The sequence below is a fragment of the Microtus pennsylvanicus genome, chromosome 1, assembly GCF_037038515.1.
Source record: "Microtus pennsylvanicus isolate mMicPen1 chromosome 1, mMicPen1.hap1, whole genome shotgun sequence".
In the NCBI taxonomy this organism is placed as follows: domain Eukaryota; kingdom Metazoa; phylum Chordata; class Mammalia; order Rodentia; family Cricetidae; genus Microtus; species Microtus pennsylvanicus.
The window spans coordinates 99316296-99331441 of record NC_134579.1 but is presented as its reverse complement, the minus strand read 5'-3'; the positions used below and the strand labels follow the sequence as shown (position 1 = coordinate 99331441).

Genomic DNA, 15146 nt, shown 5'->3' with positions numbered 1-15146 from the left:
TATACTAGAAATCCATGGTGAATGAGACAGCATTATATTGGCATTAAATATACATGTAGACCAATAAAACAGTGCGGTGGTCTAAATGAGAATGTCTCCAATAGGCTCTGACATTTGAACATTTCATTCTCATTTGATGATGGTGTTTGGGAAGTCTGAGGATATATGGCCTTGCTAGCAGAAGTATATCATTTGGAGCAGGCTTTGAGGTTTAAAAACCTTGTGTGATTCCCAATTTGCTCTTTCTGCTCCCTGGTTATAGTTCAGCATGTGAGTAAACTGTTTGTGTTCCTGCTATCGTGCCTACTTGCTGCCTCCATGGACTCTTAAATAATCTGGAACTATAAGGCAAATAAAACCTTTCTCTGTATTGCCTTGGTCATGCTGATTATTGTAGAAAAGTAACTAATATAAGCAAAATGGAGGACTGAGCAATGATTCCACATGGATGTGGCAAGAGTATTTGAAATATACACTGGTAATATAGATGTACTACCATCACAACTACTATGGGTTTATAAGTGTGACTGCCTATATTGTTCAGCAAAAATCATTCCCTTATACTCACAAGCAGCCCCTGGATTTTATGGTTTTAATGGTCACTCTTCCAAGATGATATCTGGGTTTTGGGTGGGGGCATATGATATTTATGATCCATTTAGAGATAAAAATTCATCAGCCTCTTAATCTCTGCACGTTGACCAGTTGAAGATTTTTGGTTCATTGCCATCTACTTCAAAGAGTCCAATTTTCTACAATGGGTGTTGAAGGATGCTCTACTATATGGGTTCAATGAGAAGTTATTATTGCACAAATTCAATCAAGAGAATCCCAGCATACAGATGCAGTCAGAATGAAGTATCACCCTTGACTGAGGAGAGAGAGAGAGAGAGAGAGAGAGAGAGAGAGAGAGAGAGAGAGAGAGAGATTACCTTAATATTGTTATCCTGGTGGGTCAACCATCATTCAGTGTATAGCCATATATCCATGAGTATATGCATAGCACAAATTGAATTTGATATGTTTTTTAACAGAACATCAAGTTGGGTGGACAGAACTGGGATTGTGATTATAGGAGAAGTTTGGTTACAGGGTGAATATGATCAACATGTATTATATAAAATGCACAAAGAAATAATCTTTTAAAAAGAGTGATGATACAAAATGTCTACTCAACAAATGATGCTGGCATAGTATGATGTCTACCCATGGAAGAATGAAATTAAATCTGTTTCTCCCCTGTATAAAAGTTAACTCAAAATGAACCAAAGACTTTAATCTACAAGCTGAAGTTATGAAACTGACAGATAAAAATTATAGGCACTATACCTCAAGATGTAAGTATGTGAATCCCATAAGTGCTACAGCAGTTCAGCATCTTGCAGAAGCCTCAGAGGAAGCTGCAGTAGCAGCCAGGGACCGTATTTGATATGAGTTCAGTCCACAAACACATAGGAAGCTCTACCTTTCCCACCAAACTCAGCAGTAACTAAAAACATAAGTTTTAGTTTTTTACTTGGCTTATGTGGTAAAAAGATCCATTCTATGATACTATCTTTCCTCTGCCCTAAAATTCCTGCAGGGGAAACTCTGGAAGGCAATATGACTAGAATACAATTAAGATTTGGATCCACCTGATCGACAAGTGCCTCCTGAAATTTCTCTCCAATCACAGTTAATTCTTTCTCAGCTTCATCTGTTAATTCCCAGGACTATTTAAGTTTTTGTCACTAAGACTTCACTTAAATGAATTATTAGTTCAGGTGGTATCCCAACAGTGGGCTCTAGACTGGAAATCTCACCTATAAATCTGTGAAAGTCATTAAGAATCTGTAATTTAATTCTTCTAATTTTGTGTTCTAATTTTCTGTAAACATATTTTATAATATAGGTAATTGACAGAATCTCCTCTTTGTATTTTTTCAGGACCAATTTGTAATCCCCATTTAAGCAAAACTTTCTTTACTTCTTCAAACATCCTTTCTAAAGTACATTTGAATCAGATAGCAAAATGTTATCCATGTAATGGTAAGTTATAGATTTAGGAAATTATTTACATATTATTTCCAATTGCTGATCTGTATACAAACAAACAGAGGATGGGGCTATTGAGCATTCCATGTGGGAGAATAGTCCATTGATATCTTCTAGTAGGTTGAAAATTGTTATGACTATGCACTGTGAAGACAAATTTTCCTCTTATTTTCTTGTATAGGTACAGTGAAGAAACAATCTTTTAAATCAATAACTATAAGAGACCATCCTTTAGGTAATTGTGAAGGCAAAGGAATTCCAGGTTGTAGAGGGCCCTTAGGTTGAATTACATGGTTGGAAGCTCTTAGATCTGTCACCATTCTCCATTTTACAGATTTCTTTTTAAGAACAAATACAGGAGAATTCCAAGGGCTGGTTTATTCTTCATATGTTAGTATCTCGTTGTTCCTGTACCAGCTTTTCTAAAGCCTGCAGTTTTTCTTCTGCTAAAGGCCATTTTTTAGTCCATATTGGTTCCTCAGTTAACCATTTTAAAGGTTGGGCCATTGGTACCTCTGAAGGTTTGCTAGTTATTTTGTGTTCTTGTACAGCCTAAATGGCTGGTGGCTTTTTTTTTATGGTACCTTGAAATATTCTTCCCAGAAACATGAGTTTCTGGGACTACAGGAATGTTTATCTGGGTATTCCATTGCTACAGCAGGTCATGACCCTCTAAATTCACTGTGATATTAGCCACACATGGTCTTACCCTTCCTCTCTGTCCTTTTAGCCCTATGCATTCAACCCATCTCTTGCTTTGTTTTACTTGATATAGGGTTCCAATTCCTAGGACTTGAACATCTGCCTCTTGAAGAGGCCAATTTGGATGCCAAAATTCTGGAGTAATGATAGTCATATCCACACCAATGTCTAGTAAGCCCTCAATTACAATGTTATTTATATGTACTCAGTTTTGGTCTTTGTTCATTTACAGAAGTTTGCTAAAATATGGTTTTATTTCTGTTTGAATTTTTGATTCATCTTTCATGTTTAATCCATCATGCAGAGCAGTATGTTTTTTTTAAAACAAGCACTGACATTTTTTTAAATTTTACTGTTAAGACATGTCTTCCATGGTGACTGGGATGACTGGAACATGTTTGTCCTCAGAGCCTGCAAGGAGCACTCCCAAGTAGTTTCTCAATGGTGTTGGGTTGCCTTGTTTGTCTTTTGCTGATATCCATTCATTGGTCTGATGTTGGCCTTTGCCACATTTTTCTACATATCTAGAAGTTTGAGACCTTCTATTTTTGTATTTCCCAGAAGAGATATTGTTTCTGGGAATACCTTGTGTACCATCCCTTCTCAGATATCCTATTCTACCACAATTAAAACATTTGACATTCTGATGTCTCCTCATACCTTTGAAAATTGCTTCTCCTACCCAAGCCTCAGTATTATAATCAAATGTCTCAACATTCCTTGCATACAGGATCCACTTATCCATAGGTGCTGATCTAAGCTTTAAAGTCCCAAGTATCTTTTTGTATGCTAAGTTGGCATTTTTAAAAGCCAGAGATTCAATAAGTGCTCATCTAGCTTTTGAGTCTGTTACTCCTATTTGTCAAGCTATAATTAATCTTTATAATAAGTCACTAAAGAATTCTCCTTGACCTTGCTTAACCCTAGTATATGATTCAATTCTTTTTCTTAGTTCTTTAATCCTGTCCCAAGCATTTAAGGCTTCTGTGTGGCAGAGAGACAAGATGTGTTCATCATAAAGAGCTTGATCCTGTGGATCAGCATAAGTGCCCTTGCCAAGAATTTGATCTTGAAAAGTCTCAAATCCTTTTACTTTCCCCCATTGTTCTAAAATTTTTGCCTCATCCCATTCATGGCATTTCCACAGTAGTTGTGGACTATCTTCCAGGAATGCTGAAACTAATTGAATCCATTCATATGGGCTAGTTTTTTTTTGCTTGAAGCCCATGTTTTCACCATTTTCCTAACAAATGATGAATACAAACCATAAGATACTGCACCTTGCTTAATTTCTTTTAGATCATTCACACCTATAGTTTTTTATTTACATTCTATAAATGATTTACATTCTCTAAATTCTCTTTTGGGTATTTAGAACTGTATGGCTCATCAGAGGTGATTACGGGGTAAGTCACTAAAACCCTTGGTAAGTCATCTCTGACTCTGACATGTACTGGGGATTATAAATCTTGTCCTTATACCTCTACCCCTTCCTCATCAGTTCTGATAATTTCCTCAAATCTTACAAATCTTTTTACCTCTGTCTTTTGTAAAGCTTGAATCTCTTGACCTCTGAATATTTCTAATGATTTCATTGATTCATATAACCTCTGGTCCTCATTTTGCACAAATGATGCAAAGGTACGAAATTTTTCCACTAATGATAACTTCTCATCTTTGGATATTATTTAGAAGGTGTACCTTCCTGGAGTACCTTCCTGGAGAAATACTATATATGCTAACTTATAATTTTTTTTAACAGATTTTGATTGTCAAATTCATCAGTGAATTCTTTCAGATAATTTTTCATCACCCTTTGACATGGATTAAATTTTACCTGTCCAATCAATGTTATTCTTTTCAATGATATTAATTTTCTTAGCTAACTTTTGATTTTCTATGGTATAAATCCTGTCAGCTAGCTGTTCATTATTAGTTCATAAAGACTGTATCATTTCTAAAAGTGTCTCATTCTTGGCTCTTTTATCAAACCATTTTTAAGGATATAATATGAAAAACAAAGCTAAGTCCCAATATATCAAATAAATGGGTGCATCAGAAAAACCATATAAGCCTTGGAGAATATCATCTATAATATAAGCAAAAAAGTTATTAAACTCCTGGATGGTGAAAATGTCTGCATTCATATCTTTCAAATTCATTGATTTATTTATTAATCAAATGAATTTACCTCTGTTATGAGATTTTAATAAATTGTTGTAGGCATAATAATCCTTATTGGCCAGTAGGTGTCACAATTGCGAGTGCATGGCAGAGAGAAGTGACTGGAGGTGAAGTGAAAAGTACTGTGTAAACAGTCCTCCTTAGTTCTCTGTTGGCACCTGCTTAAATAAGGACAAATACGCTTGAAAAATTATGAGCAATTAAATCAATTCTGTTCACAGAGAGAGTTTTTTGGTGGCCAGAGTATCAAGGAACCCATGGATTGCAATCCAGGAACATGAACTGGAAGCTCAGAACACAAACTCAAAGCTGCACAAGTTGCCACACAGCAAAGAAAGTGGCTGGGGTGAGGGGGAAGTGTGTGTGAGTCCAGGAAATTTACAATTTGTAGACTGCCTCTACTACAGTGGGGTTTCTGATAAAAATAAAACAAAACAAAGCAACAACAACAAAATAAAACAAAAAAACCACTTAGTAGGTGAAATCAAGCCAAGTCATGGAGAGGGGAGATATTCGACTGTGGACCTTTTGAGAAGGTTCTGGCATAGAGTCAGGATCCACATGGGTGAGAAATGAAACATGATTAATAAAAGATCAGGGTCAAAAATTGGGCTTCAACATGAAAATCAAAAAAGCAAAACAGCCAGTTACTGGCTCTTACCTTGGTCTCAGTCCAAAATGGTGATCCTGCCTCCAGGAATCTCAGAATGAGACTGAGTTTTGAGAGCTGTTTCCTCCCATTTTATAATCCTCTCTAGGGCTGGGATTAAAGGCATGCACCACCAATTTCTATGGCAACTTGTATGGTGAGTGGGATTAAAGATGTATGTCATTGAAGCTACTGGAATTAAAGTTGTGTGATATCATAATATGGTCTGTAAGGCTGACCAATGGGACTGTTTGACTCTCAGATCTTCAGGCAGTCTTTATTAAAATACAGTAGTTCCACTACAGTTCCCCTTACTCTGCATCCTCTCCAGCATAAGATATTATTGGTGTTTCTGATCTAAGCCATTCTGACAGGTATAAGATGATATCTCAGAGTAGCTTTGATTTGCATTTCCTTGATAGTTAAGGATGTTGAACATTTCCTTAAGTGTCTTTCAGCCATTCGAGATTCTTCAGTTGAGAATTCTCTATTTAGATCTCTATCCCATTTTATAATTAGATTATTTACACTATTTGACATTCTGATATCCAATTTCTTGAGTTCTTTATTACATTTTGGAGATCGTTATTCTGTCTGATGTAGGGTTGTTAAAGATCTTTTCCCACTCAGTAGGCTGCCTTTTATTCTTATTGACTGTGTCCTTTTCCTTACAGAAGCTTCTCAGTTTCAGCAGGTCCCATTTATGTATTGTTCTCAGTGTCTGTGCTACTGGTGTTATATTTAGGAAGTGGTCTCAGGTGCCCATGCATTGAAGGCCACTTCCCGCTTTTTCTTCTGTCAGGTTGATCCACCAAAACTCTTGCCCATAACTCTTTTTTCATGCTTTGCAAGTCAGTCTCTAAAACACTCATTGGTTCTGTAGACTGAACTTGGATAGAATTCAACATAATTGTCCTTGGCATCTTAGGGGATAGTTAGCATTACTTGGTATCCCCCTCCTCCTTAGGGAATGAACACAAACTACCTAGAAATAAATTTAGTAAAGAAATTGAATGATATCTACAATGAAAACTTTAAGATATCAATTAAAGAAACTAATGAAGTAAAAGTAATATAAGCATCCCATTCTAACAGATTAGAAGCATTAATATTGTCAGTGTTCACACCTCACAAAATAGTCTTTCAATTTTCATCAAAACACCAAACCTATTGTTCACTGAAATAAAGATGGCAACATTAAAACTCATATGAAGTATCAAAAAACAACATACAACCTAAATTATCTTGAATCTAAAATATAAAGCTACACACAGCAAAATATCTGAATTTTAAATTATTGGAAAGCAATAGTATTAAAAGCAGTGTGGTACTGTCAAAAACATAGACACCAAGACTTCTGAGTGAAATGGGGGACTGGAAACCAAGACAAAAGTTGTTGATCAGCTGAGAAAATGCCTCCACCAGATTGACCTGTAGACATGTCTGATGGGCACATTGATTAATAATAAATGAGGGAAGGCCCAGCTCACTGTGGGGGCATCACCACTGTGCAAGTGGTCCTTGGTTGTAGAGAAAAGCAGAATGAGGCTGAATAAGCAAGAGGAGAAATCCAGTGAGTGGTACTACTCTGTGGTCTCTGCTTTAGTTCTTGCTTCCAGGTTCCTACTGCCCTGATTTCACTATGACAGACTGTGATTCAGAAATATAAAATAAAATGAACCATTCTTGCCAAAGTTGCTGGTGTTAAAGGTGTTCATCACTGCAAAAGTAAGCAAACCAGAACAGTTGGTATGTATAGATAGTAGAATACTTTTTGGATTTAAAGAGACAATGAAAATCCTACATATGGGGAAATGTGGATAACATTAGATGACATTAAGGAAAAGAAGTCAAGCATAGAAAACTAATTACAAGCTGTTAGTCAAATATAGAAATCATCATTGTTGAATTTGTATTAGTAAAGAGTAAAATAGTGGTGGAGGCTGGGCGTTACAGGACAAATTGGGTACAAACAAGGTTCTGGGAGGCATCTATAGGTAGAGGAGATGGGGCATGTTCATTGGGGTGTGGTCATAGACTGCCAATGAAACTAGACAAATCTATCTGCAGCATAGTAGATTAATGGTAATTAGTAAAATTTACTATAGATTTCAAAATAAGTAAATAAACTACTTTAAATTTTCACAAGAATAATAAGTAAAAACTTTGAGATGATGGATATGTATGAGAGATACAGATTATTATACAGAATAAAGTCCATATCAGTGCAGACCACAGAAAACAGTCTATAAAACCTATAAGTTCCCATCCCTCAGGATAATGTGAAGACACATGCCTTCTGTTATTGAATTTTTCTAAAATTAGGTGTTCTGTTGAAAGGTACCTGAAATCAAGGATCATATTAAGTGTGTTTTATATTAAGATATCACAAATCAGCCCTTTGCAAAAGAGGTAAGAAGTTGAAATTATGGTGACATTGGTGTCTATGGCCTTAGCATGAGTGAAAGCTATAAAATCCAGTCAAAAGTGGATCTTCTTGAGCAAATTTTCATTGACAGTGTTGATACGGTGTCAGGAGGTAACTTTACTTGGAGGCAGATGGTGAAAGATAATCTGCAAGGAAAAATAAATTGTCTGTGAATAGAAAAATCCCATTGGGAAATGTTGTTCTCAGATGTGAAATCATAAAAAATTAGTGAAATGTATCTAATGAGCAGACATCCAAAGATATAAATATATCCCTTCTATTTTTACTCAGTCGGTGTAACTGTCTGCTCAGAACATGGCTGTTTGCATTGGGATCACATTTACTCAGGGAATGAAGCTTGATCTTGCCTTCCTGTCTCGTCTTATTTTGTACCTTTTGTCTCCACAGTCGTCCATCTACAGGAGAATTGAGAATTCCACACGATACCTCCCATCTTTAAACCATGAAGGTTAGTGTGGAAACATGACTGGTATGGTTTGAAAAATCCTGAGACAGGGAAGAAAAAATATTTCAATGTAGTCACTTTAGAATCAATCCAGAGCCTCTTAAAGATGACAGATGACTGTGGCTGTTTGCTGGCTTATCTGATTAAGTCAGCTGTATATTCAGCAAATCGAAAGGGGAATTGGACACTGAACTCAGCATGGCAGGGTCTACATTGAAGATGAACTGATAGCAATAGAAGACCAATTAGGAGAGGAGTTGAGACGCTTCAGGTGGCTCTATATGACTAGGATGTGTCTTAAAGATGATGTGGTTAATTAGGTGGAAGAGAAATTATTTAATACGCGCAGAGAATGGTAGAACAAAGTGAAGGTTATGTCTGGATTTTGAGTTGGACAATCACTTCAAGTTGTTTTTCATTATATTAGATGTTTTCTATTGCCATAGCTTCAATGTAATCTCCAGTTATGGTTTATATACCTTTGGAGTAGTCCTCTTATTTTGCCCAAACTTTTCTATCTTCTCACTTATGAGTTTCCTCACATTAGTCAAGAAGACTTTATCTACCACAAACATCTCCTTATGTTCCCCTCTAATGTATTGTTTGATTTCTTAATGATAACACTATTTGCTGAGTTTTTATATGTGAACTATAGGACCAATTTTACTTTTCTTCTGTTAGATTGACACAGATGCCAATTTTTACACAAACATTGAAGTTTTTCTAACTCCATCGAGATACAGCATTGTCATATGTTAAATGTACATATACCCTGAAGTCATTATATCCTGAGCTTCTGATGTGAGCCACACAGTGAGAGGGACATTGTGTAGTATATTCTTTTATGTATAGGTCATTGCCAAATAAATCAGGAGTCTCTACTGGTAGCATTTAATCATTAATATTACGGATAGTCTTTAACCTAATTACTGATGCCACATTCAATTTGGTTAAGCCTGCTTTTTTGTTGTTGTTATTTAAAATTCACTGAATTTTGAGTTTTTTCCTTTTCCACTTTTGCTATGCTACAATTCTTTTCTTTCCTTTTAGTTTATGTAATGCAGAAATAATCACACAGCATATTGAAAATTCAAAGTAAGCAAAGCGGTGGAGTACTGCTCATGTGGATCTCACTTTAGGAGGCCGAGTCACAACACAATGGAATAAATAAAGGTACACACAATTCTCTAGGGATTAGCCACATAGTTTCATAGGATATGTTCTGGAGGTATCTTTGCATGTTGGATGGAGCAACAGGCAGGACCACACTGTACCCTTCAGATTTGATCAAACAACATAAGCTGTATTCACATTGGAAAAGAAAAACAGAGATCTGACTTGTGGGTTCTTATGCATAAAAACAATAGTTACTGATAACTAGCTCTGTGCCTGTTTGTGTGGTTTTGTTCCCCACAGAATGAGAAATCCTAATTGGGTTCCCCATGGACGCTAAAAGGTTGATCATATAAGCATAAAATCAGAGAATAGGAAAGAGTTTAACAGGTTAATAGATAAAACTGGGAAAATGTTCAGCAATGGCATCATAGGAACATGCATTTTTATGTTCTCTTGACCAGTTGAGAGAGAAAGGTTAAAAATAGTAAATAAAATTTCATGTGAAACACCCACACAAGATCAAAGCCAGGCACAAACCAGCATACAAAATCCCACGCCTACTGAAGAGCTAATTGCAATTGATGGCTGTTAGAGGAGGGAGAGTCAGTGTTGTTTGGAGATCCCCGTCTTGAAAGGCTGCCAATCATGTAGTAAATGGTCACACACCAATGCGCACACTTGCAGCACTAAGTGAAGTTTATGGGTCAAAAAGAGCGCATTAAGTTTAGAGGGAGAAGTGAGGGTGGGCATAGAGAAAGAGTCAGAGGGAAGAGAATGAAGGTGGATTTGACCAAAACAAATTATATACGTAAGTAAAATTCTCAAACAACAAAAATCATGCATAATGTATTCTAAAATACTTCAAGAACATTGCATTCTTAGTCTAATTTAACAATACGTGGTTGATATAATTAGTATACTCATTATCTTGTTTTGATCATCATAATCATATGTATGCATGTATTATATCTTCAAACTGTAATCCATAAGAGCATATAACTACTATGCTCCAATGAAAGTGCAACATAATACAATTCCAGTTTATCAAATTTATAGAGAAAATGTAAGAAAAAAAGCACACTTCTAATATTCAATATATACCCTCCAAAATTCTATAGTTATTTATATATTTCTTTTCCAAAATTTTATTTTATTCATTATTATTATTATTATTTGTTTTTTTCAAGACAGGGTTTCTCTGTGTCGCTTTGTTGCCTGACCTGGAACTAGGCCTTGTAAACCAAGATCCTCCTGCCTCTGCCTCCAAAGTGCTGGGATTAAAGGCATGCACCACCACCACCCAACTCTTTTTTATTAATTTTTTATGCAATCTATTTTCCTCACATTTTTCTAAGCCTCCATTGTTTTTTGGGGGGAGATGTTTAGTTTTGTTTTGTTTGGGTATTTTTGTCTTATTAGTTTTCATTTGTTTTATTCTTGACTTTTTTTTTGTTCAAATGAGAGTTCAAGTATCATTATATCACTCCAAGAGATATTTTTACTTCTCTACTGTAAGTGCTTTATTTTTGACAAGTTACCTTTTTTATCTTATAGTATATATCCTTGTAGTTAGGGTGCTGATGGAATAGAGCTTTTTCTTCCTTATAATGTCTCCTGAAACACATGATCATGTAGCAACCTACAGCTGCCCTTCCCCTCATCTAATATCTAGTTTGTCTCATCTCTGCCTTTGTCTCTCATGCTTGCTCTCTTTCCCCATGACAAACATTGCATACTTTTTAATTTGAAGTGTCAACTTCAACTCTTTGAAGACAAATGTGTCCTTTGCCTCCCTTCACATATTACCATCATCCTCATTTCCAAAAGCCGAACAATTCCTACTCTTACAGGTGTTTACATATATACATGTATATGTTATGGACCAGGAGCCACACACAAGGGAATTTGGACTACATTACTATTTTGGACTTCCCAATATTATCCATTTCCTTGCAAGAAACACATTTTGCTTCCAGTGGCTTGCCTATCGTATTTTATTTCTAACCATGTGGCATAGGTAAGGAGGACATGATTTTAATGTGGTCCTTATGGACCACAGCGTGATACAGAGGCTGGACCATTAAACTAATCTATGACAATAGCAAAAAGATGCTTTTCAACTTACAAGAATGTGGTGGATAATCTTATTGACAGGATATAGAATAACCTAGAAAACAAACACCTCGGCTTGTAAGTGAGGAGGACTTCTAGACTGTGTAACTGAGCTGGACAGGCTTTCCCTAAATGTGGGTGACACCACCCCATGGGAAGCCTGCATAAAAATGAAGAGAACAAATTGAGCACCAGTATTCATGTCTGTCTGCTCCCTGACTGTGGATGCTCTGTGACCAGTCGTCTTGTGCTTTTGTCTGCCTCCCTTCTCACCCATAATGTGCCCTCAAACCATGAGCAAATAGTCTTTCATTAAGCTGACATCATCAGATATTTCTTCATGGCATTGGGAAGATAAAAAATACACAGGAATTTTTGCAACCAAGTTAAAATTAAAATGCAGAGACATATGAACAGAAAAATGTCATGGTGTTTTGATTATTTCAACAGCAATAAAGCCACTTATTCCTTCAATATCATCTTTTGTTCACTCTCTTAGTCACTCTGCTTCAGGTTAGACTTATATATTAAAACAAACACCTTCCTCAGATAATTTCACTGGCTGTTCCTTCTGCAAGGCACATACGCCTGCAGGCATAAGCACCTTGCTATCTTCTAGGGGTATCTTTTTACTGGTCTATTGCTTTTTCTCGCCAACACGCTCAGTATAAAGTAACAATCCCTATACACCATTTCCTACGTAACTTTGTTTTCTTTCATTCTGTCACCAACTTACATCTTTCTTACATTATCTCTTTAAGCATTTATTTGTTTATTTCATCCTCATGTGATTTTAAAGACATTTGAATTCTGCACAGACCATTTCTTTCCTAAGATGTGGCTGCAACGTGATTATAATTAATTTATAGTCTCCAAATGCAGAAAATAGTTCTGCAAATTCATGACTATTCAAAACTCAGCCAGGAAAAGGTAGAGCGTGATATGAGGATATTACATCAGTCATGACAGGGTTGTGGACTCTTACAGATCCCATTCATATATAAAGTCTGGGAATTCAAGTCGCGGCTACAGGACATACAGGGCAGGGGTTCTCTGAGCTTTCACAACTGTGTCACATATTTTCATTCCCTCTCTCTTCTCATTAGTTACATCAACTGAATGGGGCCAAAGAACGACTCACAAATTTCACATTTTCTCCTTCTTGGAATTTCAAAGAATCTAAGACTGCAGCCTTTTTTATTTGTGCTGTTCCTGACAATGTACTTGATCACCATGTTTGGGAACTTACTCATCATCTTGGCAACGATTTTAGGCCCCCACCTGCATACACCCATGTATTTCTTCCTCTCCAACCTTTCTTTTGTGGATGTCTGCTTCACTTCTACAACCGTCCCAAAGATGTTGGTGAATATACACACACAAAGTAACGTCATCACGTATAGGAACTGCATTGCCCAGATGCATTTCTTTATACTCTTTTCAGGGTTGGAAATCTTTCTGCTGACTTTGATGGCCTATGACAGGTATGTGGCCATCTGTCACCCTCTGCATTATACTGTCATCATGAACCCTCGACTCTGTGTGCTGATGGTCCTAGCATCCTGGATCATGAATATCCTTCATTCCACAACACAAAGCTTAATGACATTGCGATTGTCCTTCTGTGCAGACCTGGAAATCCCACACTTTTTCTGTGAACTTAATCAAGTAGTACACCACGCTTGCTCTGACACCCTTCCTAATGATGTGGTTATCTATTTTGCAGCTGTGCTGTGGGCTTGCTGTCCCCTGATGGGCATCCTTTACTCTTATTCTAAGATAGTTTCAACCATACGCGCAATCACATCACTGCAAGGGAAGTACAAAGCATTTTCCACCTGTGCATCTCACCTATCAGTTGTCTCTTTATTCTATTGCACAGGCCTGGGTGTTTACCTCAGTTCTGCTTCAATGGAAAACTCACAGTCAACTGCAAGAGCCTCAGTGATGTACAGTGTGGTCACCCCTATGCTGAACCCCTTCATCTACAGCCTTAGGAATAAAGATATAAAGAGAGCACTGAGAAACATGTTGGGATGGAAGTAATAGAAAAATCCTTTGCTGAGGTGCTCAGCATGGTTACGTGTCCATGATCACACAGCTCAGAGATCTCTGGTGGGATCTTCAAAGTAGAATGTGCTCCCTCTATTTCATCCCTGGAGGTTCTCATTCTCTGATTTCAGCTTCTCTATTATACAAATCAATCGCGTAATTCACACTATCACTATCTCCACTCACTATAATATTAATTTTTCTTCCTTTTGTCCTTTTCCAAATTTCTCAACATTTTTTTTTTCAATTTTGGGATCAAGAAATACTGAGAAATCCCCTTTGATCACAGAGAACAATGTGATTAGAAATAATTTCTTTGCAAGAGACATGCGTCAGACTCAGAATTTTTAAATTTTTATTTATTATTCATGGTTATGTGACTGTGTAATACATACATGCTGACCCACATGCTGTGACTAATATGTGGAAGTCATAGAACATTTTTTTTGTGGAGTCAATTGTCATCTCTCACTTTTTTTTGTCTTTTTTTTCTTCTTTCTTTTTTTTATTGATAAAAGGAGAATAAAGAAAAGAAAAAAAAAACAAATTTCCACCTCCTCCCAGCCTCCCATTTCCCTCCCCCCTCCCATTCTTCTCCCCCTCCTCCCACCCCTCTCCCTTTCCCCCCACTTTTCTCCCCCTCCCTCTCCAGTCCAAAGAGCAGTCAGGGTTCCCTGCCCTGTGGTAAGTCCTAGGTCCTCCCCCCTCCGTCCATATCTAGGAAGGTGAACATCCAAACTGGCTAGGCTCCCACCAAGCCAGTACATTGCGTTGGATCAAAACCGCTTGCCATTGTTCTTGGCGTCTCATCAGCCCTCATTGTTCGTCATGTTCAGAGAGTCCAGTTTTATCCCATGCTTTTTTTGGTAACAGTCCAGCTGGCCTTGGTGAGCTCCCAGTAGATCAGCTCCACTGTCTCAGTGGGTGGGTGCACCCCTCGTGGTCCCGACTTCTTTGCTCATGTTCTCCCTCCTTCTGCTCCTCCTTGGGACCTTGGGAGCTCTATCCAGTGTTCCAGTGTGGGTCTCTGTCTCTATCTCCATCCATCGCCAGATGAAAGTTCTAGGATGATATGCATGATATTCGTCAGTATTGCTCTAGGATAGGGTCATTTCAGGTTCCCTATCCTCAGCTGCCCAAGGAACTAACTGGGGGCCTCAGCTTGGGCACCTGGGAGCCCCTCTAGGGTCAAGTCTCCTGCCCATCCTAAAGTGGGTCCTTTAACTAAGAAATGGGGTTCCGTGCTCCCCTATCCAACCTTCCTTTATCCCGATCCTCCTGTTTCCCCAAGTCCCCCTCCTTTCCTTCTACGTTTTCTCTCCCCATCTCCCCTTACCCCCATCCCACCCCACCCCCTACATCCCACTTTTCTCCCCGGCAAATTTGTCTACTTCCCTTATCCA

At 37.5% G+C, this 15146-nt stretch overlaps 1 protein-coding gene across 1 annotated transcript; it reads left to right on the top strand.

The window, feature by feature from the left end:
• Window positions 1-12810: 12810 nt before the first annotated feature.
• LOC142850210 (olfactory receptor 7A17-like) lies at window positions 12811-13737 on the top strand. Its single transcript, XM_075973518.1, has one exon. The coding sequence runs from the start codon at window positions 12811-12813 to the stop codon at window positions 13735-13737; it is 927 nt and encodes a 308-aa protein (XP_075829633.1).
• The last annotated feature ends 1409 nt before the right edge of the window (window positions 13738-15146 follow it).